The sequence below is a fragment of the Spea bombifrons genome, chromosome 4, assembly GCF_027358695.1.
Source record: "Spea bombifrons isolate aSpeBom1 chromosome 4, aSpeBom1.2.pri, whole genome shotgun sequence".
Taxonomy (NCBI): domain Eukaryota; kingdom Metazoa; phylum Chordata; class Amphibia; order Anura; family Pelobatidae; genus Spea; species Spea bombifrons.
Genome location: NC_071090.1, coordinates 38003493 through 38021781, shown reverse-complemented (window position 1 = coordinate 38021781; position 18289 = coordinate 38003493). Strand labels below are relative to the sequence as shown.

Sequence of the window (18289 nt, the reverse complement as noted above, 5' to 3'; positions counted from 1 at the left end):
GTCTCTAATCATAAATACTAGTGGTTTCTGTAATTAACCCTTTCCTCCTACCCAGTACTATAGCGACTCTCTCTGACTCCCATGACCCCCTTATATTAGCTTTGGGGACCATAAGGAATTGAACCTCGGCTATATAATCTTGTTTGTGAACTATTTTAACTTAAAGCCTGCAGTAAACACAATAACTTAATAGGCTAATTGTAGAATAACCAAGAGTCCACGTGGAATCAATTGTAAAGAGAAAAGTAACCATTTATAATTTCTTGAATTGTTCCTATTTTATCGCTTTCTTCCTTGCTTGCCTTATAGCCGTTACCCTCCCTCTTTTAATACACCCATTTAAGAGATATTATCATGTATACATAAAGTGCTATTGAACAGGAGTGATGTATGTGAGTTTGAATTATGACATATTAACTTTGTTCATATTAATGGCAATATTAATGAATAATTTCTATGCCGTTCTATGTAATCCTGAGCAGATAGGGCGCGAAATGCATCCCAAATCAGGCAAGGAGTGGCGCAAGTTATTCAGATCATGGTCCACATCCTTAAGTGATTTCTGGGACACCTGTGAAGATCAGAAAGGAGGAAGCTACATAAGGTTAGGGGACATCGAGCAGCTACATGAAGGAAGCTTGGATGATGCTAGTACATACTTGAATGAGGGAGAAAGATATATTCCACCAGTCATCTTCCAGGTAAACAAAGTTACAAGCAAATCCATAGCTAGATTGTGATTTACATCTATGATTCAGTTTCAGCATCTTATAGACTAAAAGACCATGGACTTACTACATGACCCCACTATAATTATGTGAAGTAGAGGCTGGTTATTACATGAGTCTATGAGAAGAAGCTGCCAATGTGCACCTACTGAGATAAGTACCAATACATTTCAATTGCACCCAATGAAGATCTCTATAGATGTTCTCTAAAAACAGTATCAGTATAAATCTCACCTGTTTGTCCAAAGATACCAGACACAAAGTGCTACTTCCAGTATCTTCACAATGACTGCTGCTTCAGTAGGGCTGCATGTTTTTAGTACCATTATTTTGTCTGTTCAGTCTATTGACTTACTGCCTCCAGCCTCTAACCTTTCAATTTCCATGACCTTCCTCTTCCTTATGCCTCGGTACTGTGGTCTCCACTCCTTGCTTGCATCCACGCATGTCTTAGCGTAAGGTGAAGTGGCATGGAGACTAATATTGCCCCTAGATTGCCCTGAGGTTTCAACATCTTACAGACTCACACATGAAGATTGAAATAATTTTCCTATACAATCCTTTTCCTCAATTTATTAAATATGTAGTATTTTTAACAGATTTTTATGTTCCTGGGTACTGCTCTTAATACCTCAACATGTTTACAACATACATACATGGTTTACCTTTCTATGTATTACTTGTGGTAGGATTTTTCCTGTTTCTCGAGCACTCAGTCCTCTGACAGCTCAGACGATGAGCAGGGCTGTTTCTCGACACCAATGTTACTACCGGAAGCATACAGTGAGTGTGAAGGAGATAGATCTACTGCAAAAGAGTTAGAACATGACCAAGCTGTAGCGTCGGACAGAGCCCATGTATTGCAGAGTGTGGTCCTGAGCTCTGGACAGGTGAGAGAATCCTGAATCATATACAGCTATGAATCCTTTATGGTCAGTCAATCTCAAGTAATGTCTAATTAGTAGGGCTATATAATATAAATCAAGCTATATGTTTATGTTCATGTTATGAGCAGGGGCATAGGATTAAAGATCTCATTACCTGTTCAGATATCTTCATTTGGTAGAATTTCCAAGTTACTCCATTGCTTCTTTTAATTGATTAATAAAGAATTCATTACAGGTCCAAGTAATCGGATTTTTTTTGAACATTGTGGAGTACATCCATATTGGAGCTGTATTCATACTTTTATATTTCTGTATTTTATTGTTGGAAGTAAAAACCACGCTGTTCCAGTGTAAAATGTTAAAGTACCAATAGTTTAATTGTTTACGTTGCTAAAAGGCATGACGCCTATAATTAAGCTTTTATTACATTGACTATAGCTTTTTATTGTCAGGGTCATCAAAAAGACAAAAAGAGATGGTGTGAGACTCCTATGACTTCACATGAAGATTATACTGGTGGTTGGTGTGCATGGGAAGCAAATGACAGTACTTCAGCCAGTGAGAGTGATAGTGGGTCCTCAGTATGTGATCTCCAGAATGAGATGCAAGAAGATTCCTCATCCAGTCGTCCCACGTTACTAGCATTGTGAGTTCTGTTTTAAAGGTTAACAAGGAACAGGAAAAGGGTTGAGCTTGATGGACGCAAGTCTTTTCTCAACTACTATGCTATACTATACATGCATAATCATTTGGAACAAGACTATAATAAATATGATAAGGGGACTGCTTCACATGAAACTTGAGCCATAGCATCTTCATAAGCTATAAACATAGTAACACGTAAAATGCATACAAATTGAGCAATTATTTGGGACAGATGTGCTCTGAGAGTACTCACACAACATTTTTGATATTATTCATTGACAGGGTAGTAGGAACACAAGATTTTGCCTTTATAAAATGTGTGGCTCTTTTTTGTTCACTTGTTTATAACAGCTAACATGCCCTAACATTAGGAGGAATTATGCAATGGTATTTGTTTTAAAGAACTGCTCAAAAAGTAGCTTAAAAAGTGTCAGCATGTGTTTCACAGGTAGAAACCCTACTATTCTTTGTATATACTGTTGTCAAATCTTGTCCTACAGGCTCAACTTACACGTCAGAGAAACATCTCAAGAACCTCTTGTACTGAAAAAGATGTTGACACCCATCTGGAAAATGATAGCTAGCCACAGGTGGGTTGGTACATTCTCATATTGAATTTGGAAAAACTTGAAAAAGGCCAGAGTGAACTTCTAAACACAAGAGCTGGCTCATTTTGTTTGCTATTTTACTACCTTTCAGATTTGTTGGACCTTTCATGAGACCAGTGCGGGAGAAGCAGGCTCCAGGATATCAGGAAATAGTTAAAAGGTAAAGAAGAATTACCGAAAAAGGTGTCATATCTGGAAACCGGTAGATCCAATAGCCAAATTTGTAACTTGACTCATGTCACTGTGCTACCCTCGCAATATCTGCCATATATACTGGCAAGTGACTTCCCAAATGGGTTTTTGAGCCATTAGAACCAAAAATAATATAATTGCTGGAGTTCATTCCATGATCAGCAATATCTTATTTATTGTAGGTGAAGCTTAACTGCAACATCGCAAAAGTAAAATTGGTTGGAAGCTTACACATTTACTTAAATGGTTCTGAAAGAGATATGCACTATATGACCAAAAGTATGTAGACACCTCTCCTAATTATCCTCCAATCTGTGAGTGAGAGTGTGAGTGAATGTGGGCACCAGGCAACGAATTGAAAATGCACCTGAATTCTCACTGCTGGCTTTTCAAATGTACTGTCTTTCCAGGCCCATGGACCTCACTACAATAAAGCGCGGGCTATCAAAAGGAAGGATTAAGACTACAGTGGAGTTCCAAAGAGATGTCCTGCTAATGCTTTTTAATGCCATCATGTACAACAGCCATAATCACAGTGTCTACCAGAAAGCTGTAGAGATGCAGAAGGACACTGTGGAATTATTACAGGTGCAATATTCCAAACATCCCTTTTTAAAGGCAGTGGAGTCATTAGTATGCTAGTGTTTTGCGTGGCATGTGATCAGAGTATGTAATCAAGAAAAAAAGCCACTTTTGGTGATCACGGCCCCCATTCAAAACTACAGAATATAAATGTGTGTATGATTGTGAACATTGTGTGTTGGCATCCCACTGGAGACACATGCATGAAACAGCAAGAGTATTTTTTACTAATATTTTGTGGGTTTTTTTCTTCCACAGGTTCTTCTAAACCTTCCATAGGACAGACATCCATGCTATTATTTCACTAAAGCATCGGTCCTTCCTCCTCTGCCTAAAGCATACAGCTTATCACGTGACACTCCATGCCATCACATGTGAAGAGCCACATAGTCCTGATAATTTACCTAAAGATCCTCCCCGCTTCAGGAAAGGAAACTAACGTTTTACTTGTTACGAGTTTGTTACATATAATAATCCGAACTGTTTGTATTTTCATAATATTGTTATAATTAAAACGTTTTCAAAGCATAAATCCTTGATTATTACTATTATTTATATCAACACATATTTATTAAGATTTAACACTCATAAATCTTTAGGGCAGGTTTTAAATTGTGGGAGTTCGCCAAGAGTTGAGAGAAGTTTAAGAAAGCGTAGATCACCAGTAGGAACTGTCTTATTGCTGTGAATATGCGTACACGGAGTTCTAGCCCACTTCCGCCGGATACGGAAGTTCTTCTTAGAAGCACGGTGTTCCTGCTACACGTGGTTGTGAGTGGCGGCTCGGATCCTTTTTAAAATGACGAAAATCAAAAAAGAAGAAACGGAGGAGGCCGCGGAGGTACCGGAAAGGACTTATGATGATTTGCTGGCATATCTCAACCCCATCGCCAAGCCTTTAGCCGGACGTAAGCTGACCAAGAGGCTGTATAAGTGCGTCAAGAAAGGTACGATCGCCCGGGGATTATAACAGTATACGCTATGTACTGCACGTGAGCCGGATTCTTATGCGGTGCCTTTATTATCCGAATATTAGGATTCCCTTGTGCTCGCATTCACGCGGCTCATCCGATAACCTTTGACTCTACCAGGCGTTGATTAGCTATCACCCGAATGGTATATATTAAATACTATAAGTCGTTTCAAGGGTTACCAGTACTTCCTTCACCGTTTAGTCCTGATAAATAATCGCCGTACTACTTTACTTTCGGAGGTACTCACGTGGTCATGTGCTGAACAGTCTGCAGCTACAGCTTCATCTCCCAATGTATTCATGGCGATCAGGAGCACATGCGCTATATAAACTATGTATATTTGCCTGTATTAGCGTTGCGTACTTGATGACCCATCTTTATGTTTCTAAACAAAAAAAATATGTTTACTTTAATAATGAGACCATTAAAGATGGGTGGAAACACACAATATAGAGTATTATAATGGGTAGAAACACACAATATAAAGTATACGTTTGTGTTCTGGTATTGATTACTCCAAACGTCTACTCAATGAAAAAACTGTGTGTATTATAGATGTAATTTGCCTATAACATAGTCCCTTTGGAAGGTAAGATGGGTGATGTATAGATATAGGGTTTAGGGGTTTAAATCCATTTACCGTGGGCAATTCAACTGCTTAGCTGTTTGTTCTTATTGTATTTGACGTTGCTGCTCGAGGGTTGATGAAAGGCAGTAACTTTCCATTATATTTTTTTTGTTTGGGGTATGACTCAAAGTTGATCGGAATCCTTGTGGTCGTTTTGTAGATCTGCTTTAGCTTCAACACCTCATTCTCTCTTCATTTCTGACTTTTAGCTGTTAAACAAAAGAATATCCGCAGAGGAGTGAAAGAAGTGCAGAAGTTTATCAATAAAGGAGAAAAAGGGTGAGCAGATCCTTTATTAATACCTAATGTATGTGGCATAAAGACAATTTTTTCTTAACCTTTTTTCAGTTCCGGTGTGTAGACCATTTCATGTTCGCTTACAAATGTCTATTCGTTCAGCACAGTTGAAACGGCATGGGTTATTTTGCTACAAAGGCTCGTACTTATGTTAGATTATGAACAATCGTTATACTCGAAATGAGTTTCAGACCTCCTGTGTATCGATGCTGATGTCTCGTTTTCATTCTAGCATTGTGGTGCTTGCTGGCGACACGCTTCCCATTGAAGTTTATTGTCACATTCCTGTGATGTGTGAGGACCTCAACATTCCATACGCGTACGTCCCGTCCAAATCTGTAAGTATACTGCTTTCTATATTTACTTTAATAGTTGTGTTGCTGGACACCATTACAGTGACCTGTTCCTAAATGGCTACGCTTTTATTTAATAGGATTTAGGTGCAGCTGCAGGCTCCAAGCGTCCAACCTGTGTAATACTAATTAAACCACACAGTGAATATCAAGAGGCATATGACGTCTGTCTGGAAGATGTGGAGGCACTGCCTCAACCTTATTGACAGAGTACCTCCTGGGGTATGAAGATAGACTATTTTTGAAATTAGAACGATCATCACAACGTCCAACAACCCCAAGAGCTATGGGGTGAAAAAGATATCTTTACAGCCTGGACTTCTATTTTTGTCAGATGTACGAATGTCCTTTTTTTTAAATTTAGAAAGCTGATTTATTTTGAATGGTGATGTGTGCACAGGAGCTGCCATAAACAAATTAAATTTTTTTTAAAATTTTTTGTTCAGGGCCCACCTGGTTCCGTATAAAATCCAGGTACCTCAACAGTATATTTAGGGGCAGCAACATTATTGTGGCTTAAAATTCTTAAGTAAAGTCATTTCAGTCATCCTGGCTGCTATGTTGTGTATATTGCTTGTCAAATGGATTCCGGCATTTCAGATTCAGTGTGATACATTAATTTAGAACATGAATCCCAATTGTCGGCTGTACGGTGTGTGGCACTACTTGCATTAGACAAATAACTCTTTTCATTGCAGCTCTGCTTCTAAGCATCTGCTTTGTTTCTGTGCAGTCAATAACAGGGTTTATTGCAAACTGAGTGCTGCCATTTGTTAATACACAATCAGTAGTTTTCATGCAACATGTATATAGGGACCTTTTTCTCATTAAAGAAAGGTGAAATTATTTACTGTGGCTGCGTCTTTGTATAAAATCACTGCAACGCTGTGTATTCTAATTACTCAACATGCCCTTTCGGGTGAAGACATTTCCAGTGTCAGAACAGGACATTTTAGTAGAAGCCGAATACATGTATCTGTCACTGCCCTGAAGCACCACATTCCACAGTTCTATAAAGCACCATAAGCGTAACGGTGTGTATAATAAATACATATATATAGCAAAGAATGGTGTGAAAAATTGTCTATTTTACCTTTTCATTTTTTTATTCATAAAATACACAAAAATAATCTCTAATGGATAGTAAACAATTACACACACCACACAGGTTGAATCAAAAAATTAATTATGAATGCCACAATTATTGGCACTCGTTTAGTCTATACTGTATGCTACTTCCCTTTTCCAAGATAACAGCTCTGCATCATCTGCCATAATGTCTGATATGGTTGGAGAATGCATGGCAAGGGATCCGAGACCATTCCTCCATACAGTATCTCTCCAGATCCTTCAAATTTCAGGGTAGACACTGGTGGACTCTCATCGGTTCATCCCATACGTTTTCTAAGGGGTTCAAGTTAGGGGACTGGGAGGGCTGTGGTAGGACCTTGATTTTATGGTTGGTAAACCATGTTTTGTGTTGATTTTGATGCATGCTTTGGATCGTTGCCCTCCTCGTGTTCATGTAATATCTGTTGATATTTAAGTCCATGACATGTGGCAGAAAACCAGCCCCAAAACATTAATGAGCCACCACCCCTTTTAACTAATGGGCATGAGGTCCCTTTCTTTTATAGCTACCCCTCTGTGTGCGCCAAACCCACCTATGGTGTATATTGGCAGAAAGCTCTATTTGAGTTTCATAAGACCTTAGAACCCAATCCCATTTGAAGTTCCATTAGTTTCTAGCCAAATGAAGATGGTTGAGTGTTTTTTTTGGGTGAGAGTAGAGGCTTTTTTATTGAAACCCTTCCAAACAACTTAGGGTGATGTAGGTGACATCGGGTTGTAGTTTGAGACTTTCTGACCAAGACGCAACTAACTCGAGCAAATCGCCACCTATGATCCTAGATTGTTTGGCTACTTGACCCATCCTCTTCACAGTGCGTTAAGATGAGAGACATCCTCTTCCAGGTAAATTCGTGACATTTTCAGTTGGCTTGAACCTATAGCATCTTCAATGCTTTTGCTATTTTAGTAGCCATGTCACATCTTGTGAAGCTCAACAACCCATTGTGATGAATGAATAAGGGCAATTTGGCCTACGTGTAAAACAAGAATTTTCACAGCCTTTTTTTGTAGAAAAATGAGCTATGCATTAAGCAGGACCAACTCGGGCTTTTCAGGATAAATGAGGCCCATGATACCGTCTAGAGAACCAGAAAGTCGAACTTGAGGAGCGGTTACATGTACATTACATTGTACATCTAGAACAAATCCCTAATTTACTTCCAATACTGTTTCCTCACAAAGGAAGGCAACACTTCACATATTCAGGGTCACATGATATGGTAAAGATCTATTTATTTATGTTCATAGCAGAGCCATCCACTCTGTAAACACCTTCCTTTTTAATGTTTGAAAAGTCCTTTCTGACATTTATAGAACAGAATATATACAGACTGCACTGTCTTAGCATAATAGTTGAGCAACACTGTGCCAGCTGTAAAAGTTGGAATACTTTATGCATATTGCTTGAGCCCTTCCAGCTGTTGTGTGTCAGAAAATGATGGGTTTCCCATCTGCTGGATTCTGTTCCATGGGGCAGTACGGGCACTTCAACCTAATGAAGGAAATAAGACTGTCAGAAATAAACAGGCAAAACAGAGGCAACCGCACTGGCTTCTAGCACCGGGGAAGCCAACAGAAGGACAAAAATGCAGTTCTTGAAAGACACATAATACGGAGAAAAAAAGTCAATCTGGAGAGAACTAATGATTTCAAGAAGAGCAAAACAAACTATCTGTGACTCTTGTTAGTGAATAGACCCCGATGTGTCAGTAATGCTCATGATAAATTTCTGTACAATTAAAATAAAAAAATAAAATAAAAAAGCTGTTCAGTAACTTACTTTCCACCATTAATCAGCTTGTTCAGAGCATCCCGTGAGATAACATGGCCACACACTAGCTTGATGGGTGGGTTGGCATCAGAGGTTTGTTGCCTTAGTATAGGACATGCAAAGACAGAGTGATATCTGCACTTCTTTCCCAGGTCAATCTCGATCTGATGAAAGCAGAGAACTTCTTACTTACAGGTTCCATAAAGCGAGAGTCGGTACAAATTAGGCCAACACTTACAGGTAATTCATCCTTGTGACTCCACACTCCTGCGCACTGTCTTTGCTCAATAACTGCTTTGATGTTCAGCAACACAGGGAGAGCCACACAACCTGAGGCAAAGCTGGGCAGGGGAGGAAAAGGCCAGTGAGATAGATAGTATCCAGTGGTAGTTCTATATTTTCCAGAAACACACCTTACCCAACACTTAAAGGAGACTCTATAGACAGACCAAGCAAATGGCAAGCGTCCCTGGTGAACTGTTCGCCGATGCTTATCCACTGCTCCACGGCTAACAAATGGGCATAAGGAGAGTTCTCAATCCCATGTGGAAGGTATGCAAGACTTCCCATTATCACCTGGATTTCTTATTCAGAAATGGAGAAAACACAGTTAGATCAGGAGTGCAAAACTTGCAGAGTTCCTTAGTTTTTAAGTCTGTTCTTCCCTTACCTTGCTGGTGATGTGCAGCAAAAGGTTGAAACTGACGGGCATATGTTAATGCCTGCATCTGCTTGTGTGGCCCACCACTGAGTAGACTAATAAAATGAAGACGATGAAGCCTAAACTCCAATGAGCTGTTTAGTTCTTGCAGGTGTTGCCTGTTCGAAATTGCCCATCTAGAACCAAAAGGAAATCATTAGTTCAATTCCTCACCATTAGAACATATTTGTACAGTATGGTCTCCTGATGCCTACTCTAGGGCTGGTCTGAGATCACGCTTCTGGAGAGCTTCCAGGATTCGGTTCAGTTCCAAGAACGGCTGCTTGAAACTCGTGTCAATATTTAAGGCAGACTCCTGCAAAAAGGGATACGATGTAGAAGGTTTATTTAATCAAACATGGTGCCGATGGGAAATATTGCAGATATATTTACTAGCAATACCTGACTGAGCTCCTCAGCCACCGTTGGAAGCCCTTGCTGGAAAAGATGCTCCATAATCGCACTGTAAAGTAACTGCTGCTTGTTTCTCGATTCCCAAACACCCTCTGATACTACCGCACAGACGTCAGGATCAAAATTCTGGAAGCACAACATTCAAGGAGCTAAAGGCAGGTAATGCTGTATTATTATTGTGCTGATTAATGAAAGTTGAGCCACCACAATTATATCTTTATTCATTCCAGCCTGTCGCCCAAACAGAGAGAAAGAATGTATGAAATAAGATCCATAAGAGGTGTAGGGATAATCTGACAATTCAAGAGTAAGGTGCCAAATATTCAGCACACCATTTACAATCATTTCCCCTTAACGTTACTCATTGTTTCAACAGGACAATGTTTGAAACTTTATATTTCAAGGGTGATCAGATAATAAAAAAAATAAGATCCATTTGGCAGTATATAAAATATCTATTTCAAGACACGAAGCCTGACTCACAAGACACAATGGTCTTGCTTTCTGCCAACATTAACCAGTTTAACAAAACGAGACAAAGCTGCCTTTCTGAATTTCCGTACACCTGATTTTTCTGGTTGGCAGATCTGCTTATTCATATGAGCATATCGTGATTACACAGTGACAGGAGCACGTCATACATATATACATATCGGTTAGTGTATTATGTTACTCTTGAAACGTAACCAAGGCATTCGCCAAGTAAACTTACTCTGTCAATTGCTTTCCCTACTCTGGAAACACTGCTGTGCATTTCTTTGTGGTCAGATGCTACTTTCTGTACAGTTTCTCTGATTTTACGGCAGCGCTGCGTCATCATTAAGGCGAGAGCAGGGGACAATGGCACTCCTTTCTGAGCTATATATAAAATAGAGAAAGAAAAAGCTTTTCAACAAACAAAAACACATATCAATCATGCAAAAAAAAAAATAAAGAACAATTATGTAGATAAGAAGCCAGTGATTAGTCACGTGAACACTGGGGCAGAAACTACTAAGACGACTGATACAGAAACGCTTCTATGCGAAGGATATAAAGATGAAAAATGAAGGATTTTAGATCATGTAATCTGTTGATCTCTGAGTTTTTGGCAACCTTGTTAACACTACGCCAAACTGCCAGGGCTTTAAAGAACACTCCTGGCCTTGATGTACCTTAGGAGCCAAACATTGGTAAGTATAAGAATTGTGCCTGACCAGATGTGGCCCCCCAAAGGACCGCCATAGAAACTTGCATGCAAAATCCCCAAAATGTAAATGTGTTAACAGATGGCAATGAGCCCAACGGGCACAAGAGTTGGTAGGCATCACTAAGTTATTAGTGTTTCATGAAAAAAAATAAGATTAAATGGCGTTCTGTGAGTTTAAATGCATTTGCATCTAGACATATTATGAACTAGACATAAAAAAAGGTACCAAATAGGATGTGCAAGAAATGACAATGAAAATGATGAGCAATATGAGTAATGATTAAGTATTCAAGTGTACCCAATATACATATACCTCCCAACATTTCAAATGACCAAAGAGGAGCACCATTGTTGTTTTTTTTTTTTTGGGGGGGGGGATAGGGGTGCAAAACTTTCTCCAGGCTTTTTATGCGACTTTGTGGCCTCTGCTGCTTATATAGAAATTATATTATTTATACCCACCAAAGCAGTAAGGACAATAAAGGTATGGAATTCACCGCCTAGGGAGGTGGTGTTATCAAATACATTAGAAAGGCATAACATACAGGAACATAAATAGAATTAATATTTTAGAGCTTTGTGATCCAAGGAGAAATCCGATTGCCTTTCGGAGACAAGAAGGAATTTTTTTCCAGAATTTGAAGTAGCTTAATTGGGGTTTTTTGTTCTCCCTTCTTTTGGATCCAGAGTAGGAAGGTTAGGTGGAAGGGTTAAACTTGATGGACTTAGGTCTTTTTTCATCCTTATGTACTATGTAACTATTTTAAGATCATACAAAAGAGGAACTCCTAAAGAGGGACACTTGGGGAGTGTGTGTGTATGTGTCAGTACCATGGCTGCTCAGCTCCTCCCGCAGCTCGGTGACAGACGCCAGCAGCTCCTCCAGGCTCCTCTCGCTGCTCTCTCCGTAGCTCACGAACCTCTGTAGAACCTTCTCCAGCTCCCACTCCACCCCGACACAGCGCTCCATCTCCTCTCCCCGAGTGTGAGTCCAAACAAGCAGCCCTACAGAATGACAGCACGCACACTTCGAGCCGTCTCGCTATTGGCTAATCGCCGGAACATCTGGTTCCGGTCTAAAGCGGAAGTCATCTTCTGGCCCTGGCTTTTGTATGGAACTACGAGTGAGCGGTGTTTTTTATTGTAACATAAAAGCGGGGTGTGTGTCGTGTTGCGAAATCTTTGATTAAAGCCGAAGTTTGCTTTACGTTACTAGCTAACACGTAAAGCAAAAACAGAAACATGAAATGAGTGGAAGGCCAATTAGAGACAATATTACATTTGTGTCCCGCCATAACAAAGCGCGCCAGTTCATTAATAAAGATACAACGTGCAGTGCCTCGTCTGCCCACCGAGTGGCAATACACACTGGCGCGTTGAGACGGGAGAATGAATGGAAGACTTTGTATCTTGCTGTTATCATCGCGTGATAAGAAGCTGATGCAGGCCATCCCTTATAGACTAGGATGCAGGGATCTGGCTAACAGTCATAAGTGAAAATAACATACCTGGCATTTATCTGTTTAATAATCATGCTACCTGTAATGCACCTGTACCTCCCAACAGCCCCTCGTTAAGAGCAGGACTGGACTGGGGATGAAAGCCAGCCCTGTGTCTTTAAGGACAGCAGTTGATCCACGTGAGGCGCCGGCTCGGTAGACTTTCTTATACTTTTTGCAGCATAGAGTCCTGTGAATTCACTTGGGAGCTGCGTACTAGAGCACAGGATCTGAAGATACGTGGGAGGTAATATCAGACATATTTAATACATGTACTTAACCGCTCAGATCTAGTTAATATTTGATTGTGAAGTAATGATCCCACAGGAGAAAATGGTCTGTCGGGGGAAAGACAATACTCTTACTCATCTAACAAATGGCTAGAGATTTTGTATTTACAAATTTACAGAAACCAATAAAACCAAAACCGTGGGATGGGTTTTTGCTGACACTTCTAGGCGTACAAATTCTGTTCCAGCGGCTCTGTGTACTTCTCGGTATTCAAGTTATTCCTGGACGTCATGCCTCCTAACTGTCCAGCTTTGCGCGGGACAGTCCCCATTTTGCCACTACCCTGCTGTCTCAATCTCTGTCTCACGTTTCGGGAGAATGCATACTGCGCATGCGCAGAAATGTGCGCATGCACAGTAGTGGTAAAAGCTTCAGCCCCTGGTATCCCGGACTTGTCGAGGCTAAAAGTTGGGAGGTATGGTACTATGTTAGCCTGATGCCAGGGCAAGTGAGACATTGCTTGGTTTAGCTTTATTTGTACCCTCATCATCATCATCATTCCGGCTGAAGGTCAAAATGAAGGAAGGCTGAATGGTTGTTCTAGATTTCAAAAAGCTCATGAGCCATATATTATTTATATTAAGTGCATTTCTATTTTTTTTATATAAGGAGTGGTTGACAGGGGGTCCATCAGAAGAGGTTCCTGCTGCTTGCATTGCTAGATATTTCATGACAAAAGGAGGTTTCCAGGACAATTTTCACATATTGCTGACCACCACAGGTGAAGTGTTGCTCTGTGTGGGAGATGTATGAGCAATCAGATCCCTTCCAGGAGTTTATACATCCCACAAACCATAGGGAAGAATTCTCTTAATCATCAATATGATTTTTCATCCCAATTGTTCTTCGATCTTTCATGTTATCTGTGAGTCCGGAAAGGCGTAAAAGAGCGGGTAACTATGTGCAAGATGCTCAATATTTTCATTTTATCCTTTATATTACTTTGTAAGTACTGTGGACAAAGATCCTTTCTATATATTGATATTCTTCTGCAAATGACAATGTAAGCTCAGGCGTGAGTTCCATTATATGCTCTACAAACAGGGACCTCATGCTTTCTATTGTGTCATCAATCTTAGATTGTTATCTTAGCTGAGTAATAGTTTATGTTTTGCAGGCAGGTATCAATATTTTGTATATATATAGTTGTTACCTTGTATGTATGTTTGTGTATATGAATTGGTTCCATAAATATTTTGTCAAATACCGGTATGTTGCTGTAACTGCTTAGCATATTTGAGCAGCTTCGTAGATTTTTGGCACTTTTGAAATTTCAGCTGGTTGCCTTGATTTCTGAATTCTCACTTTAACCTCATAAAGATTTATTGGGGTTGGAGGGGGCACTGGATGACATCACAAAAGCAGTCTCCCATGGCAACCAGAACAACAAATTTGGGTGTAAAAAGTGCTGCTGCCATCTCTGACAGGATCACTTTAGAACAGCAGGGGTGACAAGACATCTCTGGAATTTGCTTTCATCAATGTATTTGCCATATACTGTATTGGCTCGAATATAGGCTGCATCCGATTATAAGCCGCACCCTTAAAGTTTGGTGCTATTTTAAACAAAAATTATTTTTACAGAAAAAAATATACATTAGTGGAATCGTAAAACAGTGTTTTATCTAATGAACAGGAATACATGTATTTTAAAAAATGTTGGTATCTATGATGCAGTTAGTCAGCAAAGTTATATACAAACAGAAATTTGGAAAACCAATAGCCATTTTAAGGTCCCCCTCCTTAATTCATAATGCACCTTACTTATAGATATGCCACTCTGCCCCCCTGATCTCTTGCAGCAGGTTAATTCTATGTAATGAGCTTCCAGTCTCCAGCTGAATATGGAAAAAGGTATGGTGGTATCCCAAAAAAAGAAGTGCTCCTACATGGGAACTTCATAGGGTATGCTTCCAGGGGCTCTCCCCCTTTTGAGGTAGTGTCTTCATGAAGGAGCAGAGCTAGTCACACATTTGGCAGGGCTTGTTGCTTATAGGTTGAGTTAGCCCCACACAGCCTTTAGTGGATGAGGAGTGAGGAGGACCTGTGAGAGTAGGCAGCAGAGCCAATTTATCCAAACACTGCTCCCTGTTTAAGAGAAAGAAACAACCTGGGGAGTTACCAGGCATGCTCATGGGTTGTGACACCTAAGCACAGTTCAGAAAAGGTTAAATTCCATTATAATGTTACAGGCACAAAAATCTAGGTAAAACATTTCCAGCACTAATTTTAATAGCTACAACACCCCTAACTCTCATCATCATTCAGACTAAGGGTCATGAGAGTTCAGCAGTCCCACTACCCACAGAAAATATTTTTGAGGAGGGGAAAGGGTGCTGCCATGTTTGGGATATACCGTATTTTTGGCACCCAAGGTCCACCTTAACAAGGACATGAAAGGATTAAAATGTTAAATGCTATGAAGGTGGCAGTTCCCTTAGAACAGTAAGCGTCATGCCTTCTGCTTTGTTCCTAAAGCACTCCGACTAGGTTAGCTACCTTATGTAGTCCCAGTCAAGGCTCAGGGTCCGTTTCCATTAAAAGTGAGCCATCCTTTTTAGATACCCCTTGCAAACTGTTTTTCCACCCTATAAAACTGAATATATTTTTAGATTCATTGAAATATATTATACCCTGGCTGTGTCAGAAGTACCCCAGTGGCTTATATGTACCAGGTGATGAGAAACACTGCCATGAACTGGCCAAAATATCTAGTAAGCTAAAGGAAACTGACTCTTGATTTCAAGAGTGTCAACGATGTAGGTCACAAATGCTGTGGTAGAAATTCCACATGGATTGCAAGCTCTGTGGGACAGGAAATCAACATCCTACAGAAAACCATCCATAATATATTTATAAATCCATAATCCAAAGAGAAACATTGTTTTACCCTTAAGACAGTTGGTTTCGTTTCCTAGTCATCCAACTGTGGCCTATCATATACTACACTACAATTCTGTATTCAGTTGCTAATAATATTAGTAGCAATTAACAAAAAGCATTTCTAGTTTGCCCGAAGGAGGAATTAGATGGACAAACAAACAAACATTTTTGGGCACATGATGAAACATTCCCAGTGTTCTTGGTGGGACACAGGCTGACGGGCTTGGTTTCTGCTATGGTTGCCAAGTTTTGGTGCCACCCACTGCAGTTCAGTCTCAGATCTTCATGATTTTGCAGCTGTCGGTGACAAGTGGGAACTTGCAGCATGTATTCTATACAACCCATACGGCAAGTGGTGTAAAAAAAAAAAAAAATCTAGACTGACAACTTAATTGTAATACAGGACGTGGGCACGTTCTAGAGAAAAACAATACAAATGTTCTGTGAGTCACAACCATTTCAGGAACAGACTTCATATTATGTAAGCTGTCTCTCCTGCACTTCTAGCCTATGTCTAGCTAGCTACGTTTTGGAATCCAGCATTTAATTAGGAATTCTAATTTTGTGATAATGCCAGCATTTCATAACATATTTGTAAAATAAATACACGTGAAACTGTTTTTTGGATTCCTGTTATGTTAACAATTTGCTTAGATCAGCCAAACACATCTCATGCATGAAAAAAACCTTGGAAACGTATGAAATGTGTTGATAGTAAATCTGTATCCTTTTAATTGGAATCAAATAATTAATTTTTCTGGTTATGCACCATTAAGTCAGCAGAAACAGGCTGGAAACGGGGCCAGGTTAACAAAGGTCGCCCAAGTGCAGGGAAATGTACATTCATTTACTTACTTATCTAAGTACCCCCTACTTAACTTTGTATCAAGTTCAGCAATAAAGTTGTTATCCTGTGGTTTTCATGAATGAAGATTGGCAGAATCGCTGGCATAAATCCTCTGTGTCCCAGGTGGTATATTCATCAAAACGTGGATTTAAAGTACTTTGTAAGCGCTGATTGGCACCTTGAAGTGCATGAACCCAGAAGTCTTGTTAGCCCCCCTGGGGTGTGTCTGAACCACTGGAGTCCAATGTGTCATTGGAGCTGACTTGATCAGGAGGCACGACTTTTATCAGGCGACCTACTTGGAGACCCGAATGGGGTACATCAAAGATTACATTATGGGAAAGGAAATGCCCAAATGGAAGTTCAGGCATTTAAAACTTTGTAATATGCATACAATTGCGGAGCTGGGGCCATACATTTTGGGAAGCCCTCATAATGATTCAAGTGGTAAAACCATTGGCACTTTGTTACTCACCATAAGCTTTTTACTTCTTGGGATGCGTTTGATTTTTAACGTTTGCCGACAGACATTTCTGTTTTTTCATTCAGTCAATGAAAAATGAATGGCCTTTTGTTTTCAAATTACAAATAAAAAAAAAACAATTTATTTGTGATTGTTTTCAAATAATCGGTTCACATTTGAAAATATTAATAATAAAAACAAACAAAACAAATAAAAGTTTACTTCACACAGACTGAGGCTTTTGCAGCCTGGGTCCCCAAAAATAAATCTGCCAATGACACCGTAAGTCCTCCCCAATATACAGAAGCAGAGCCAGATGTCAAGAATGATCTTTGCTCATGATCTCCCTCTAGCATATTCCATGTGGGGTGTATAAAAAGTGGAGCTTTTTCTGTATAAAGCGATGAGTGGGTTTTTTTATGATGACAAAGAATGAATGTTCCTTATTTTCATTGACTTTTCATTTTCTTAGCACAAAGTTTTGTTGTCCACGTTCCATATCACTCCAAGGACAGAGTGACAGACACCTATAGTGCAATAAAACTCTTGATGCCTAATAAAATCACTTTTCTGTTCCTGCCAAGCTGGCACAAAGTCGTTTTAGATGTTGATCATTTCGTACATAAGGGCAGAAACAAGTTTATTCACTAAAGTGGGGGTTGGCAAGAAGACTTTTTCTTTCAGCTTACAATGCATTATAAAGGGCCATCCATGACAGCTTCTCTGCAAGAAGGGCTGACCCTGCATAATTTATACATCTCACAGATTGGACCATCCCTTATACAGGGCCATTCAAGCTTTTCTTGGAGATGAAGCCCAAATATACAGAGAAGTCAGAGAGAAAATACTGCAAGCATTGTTGCCAACTCCCATTTTGGTGAATAAGCCCCATTCTGTTGTGACAAAGCATTCTTCATATAACCCTTAGAAACACTAAAATGGGTACACCTTTAAAGCAGGACAATTTCTGGAATTATGAAATCAAGTTCTAAAACAAATAGATAAAACCCCCAAAAAATCCATCGGCCACAAACATCAGGATAGAGTCATGTGTGCAATTAGACTGAACATCCGTAGTCCACTTATCATTAAGGAAGCTAATCATTAGATCATTATAGTTGTAAGATAAACCTTTTTTTATTGGTCAAGCTCTCTGTCCAGAGTAATAATCCATAGCATTCCTATTGTTAAAATGCTGTTTAGCTGC

The 18289-nt window shown here is 39.7% G+C and overlaps 2 protein-coding genes across 3 annotated transcripts; one reads left to right on the top strand and one right to left on the bottom strand.

Moving 5' to 3' along the window:
* Positions 1-4325: 4325 nt before the first annotated feature.
* Positions 4326-6738, top strand: NHP2 (NHP2 ribonucleoprotein). Its single transcript, XM_053465638.1, has 4 exons — positions 4326-4589; positions 5454-5523; positions 5774-5879; positions 5975-6738. Exons 1-4 carry the CDS (start codon positions 4442-4444, stop codon positions 6098-6100), a joined length of 450 nt encoding a protein of 149 aa, XP_053321613.1. The 5' UTR covers positions 4326-4441; the 3' UTR covers positions 6101-6738.
* Positions 6739-8226: 1488 nt separating this feature from the next.
* Positions 8227-12144, bottom strand: RMND5B (required for meiotic nuclear division 5 homolog B). 2 transcript variants are annotated; one of them, XM_053465635.1, is made up of 9 exons: positions 11931-12144; positions 10623-10768; positions 9899-10036; positions 9712-9812; positions 9467-9633; positions 9215-9380; positions 9035-9137; positions 8806-8960; positions 8227-8517 (listed from the first exon to the last, which is right to left on the bottom strand). In XM_053465635.1, exons 1-9 carry the CDS (start codon positions 12067-12069, stop codon positions 8454-8456), a joined length of 1179 nt encoding a protein of 392 aa, XP_053321610.1. In that variant the 5' UTR covers positions 12070-12144; the 3' UTR covers positions 8227-8453. The 2 variants fall into 2 exon arrangements, with proteins under 2 accessions (XP_053321610.1, XP_053321611.1); XM_053465636.1 differs by having other exon boundaries at positions 12020-12144.
* Positions 12145-18289: the final 6145 nt, after the last annotated feature.

Bases quoted from the DNA above. Each gene is read 5' to 3' on its own strand.
- NHP2 (XM_053465638.1), top strand. From the start codon at position 4,442: ATGACGAAAATCAAAAAAGAAGAAACGGAGGAGGCCGCGGAGGTACCG. The intron at 5,524-5,773 runs GTGAGCAGATCC...TTTTCATTCTAG, and splicing joins ATCAATAAAGGAGAAAAAGG to CATTGTGGTGCTTGCTGGCG. The intron at 5,880-5,974 runs GTAAGTATACTG...TTTATTTAATAG, and splicing joins CGTACGTCCCGTCCAAATCT to GATTTAGGTGCAGCTGCAGG.
- RMND5B (XM_053465635.1), bottom strand. From the start codon at position 12,069: ATGGAGCGCTGTGTCGGGGTGGAGTGGGAGCTGGAGAAGGTTCTACAG. The intron at 10,037-10,622 runs GTAAGTTTACTT...TTGTGCTTCCAG, and splicing joins TAGGGAAAGCAATTGACAGA to AATTTTGATCCTGACGTCTG. The intron at 9,381-9,466 runs GTAAGGGAAGAA...TTTCTGAATAAG, and splicing joins TGCTGCACATCACCAGCAAG to AAATCCAGGTGATAATGGGA.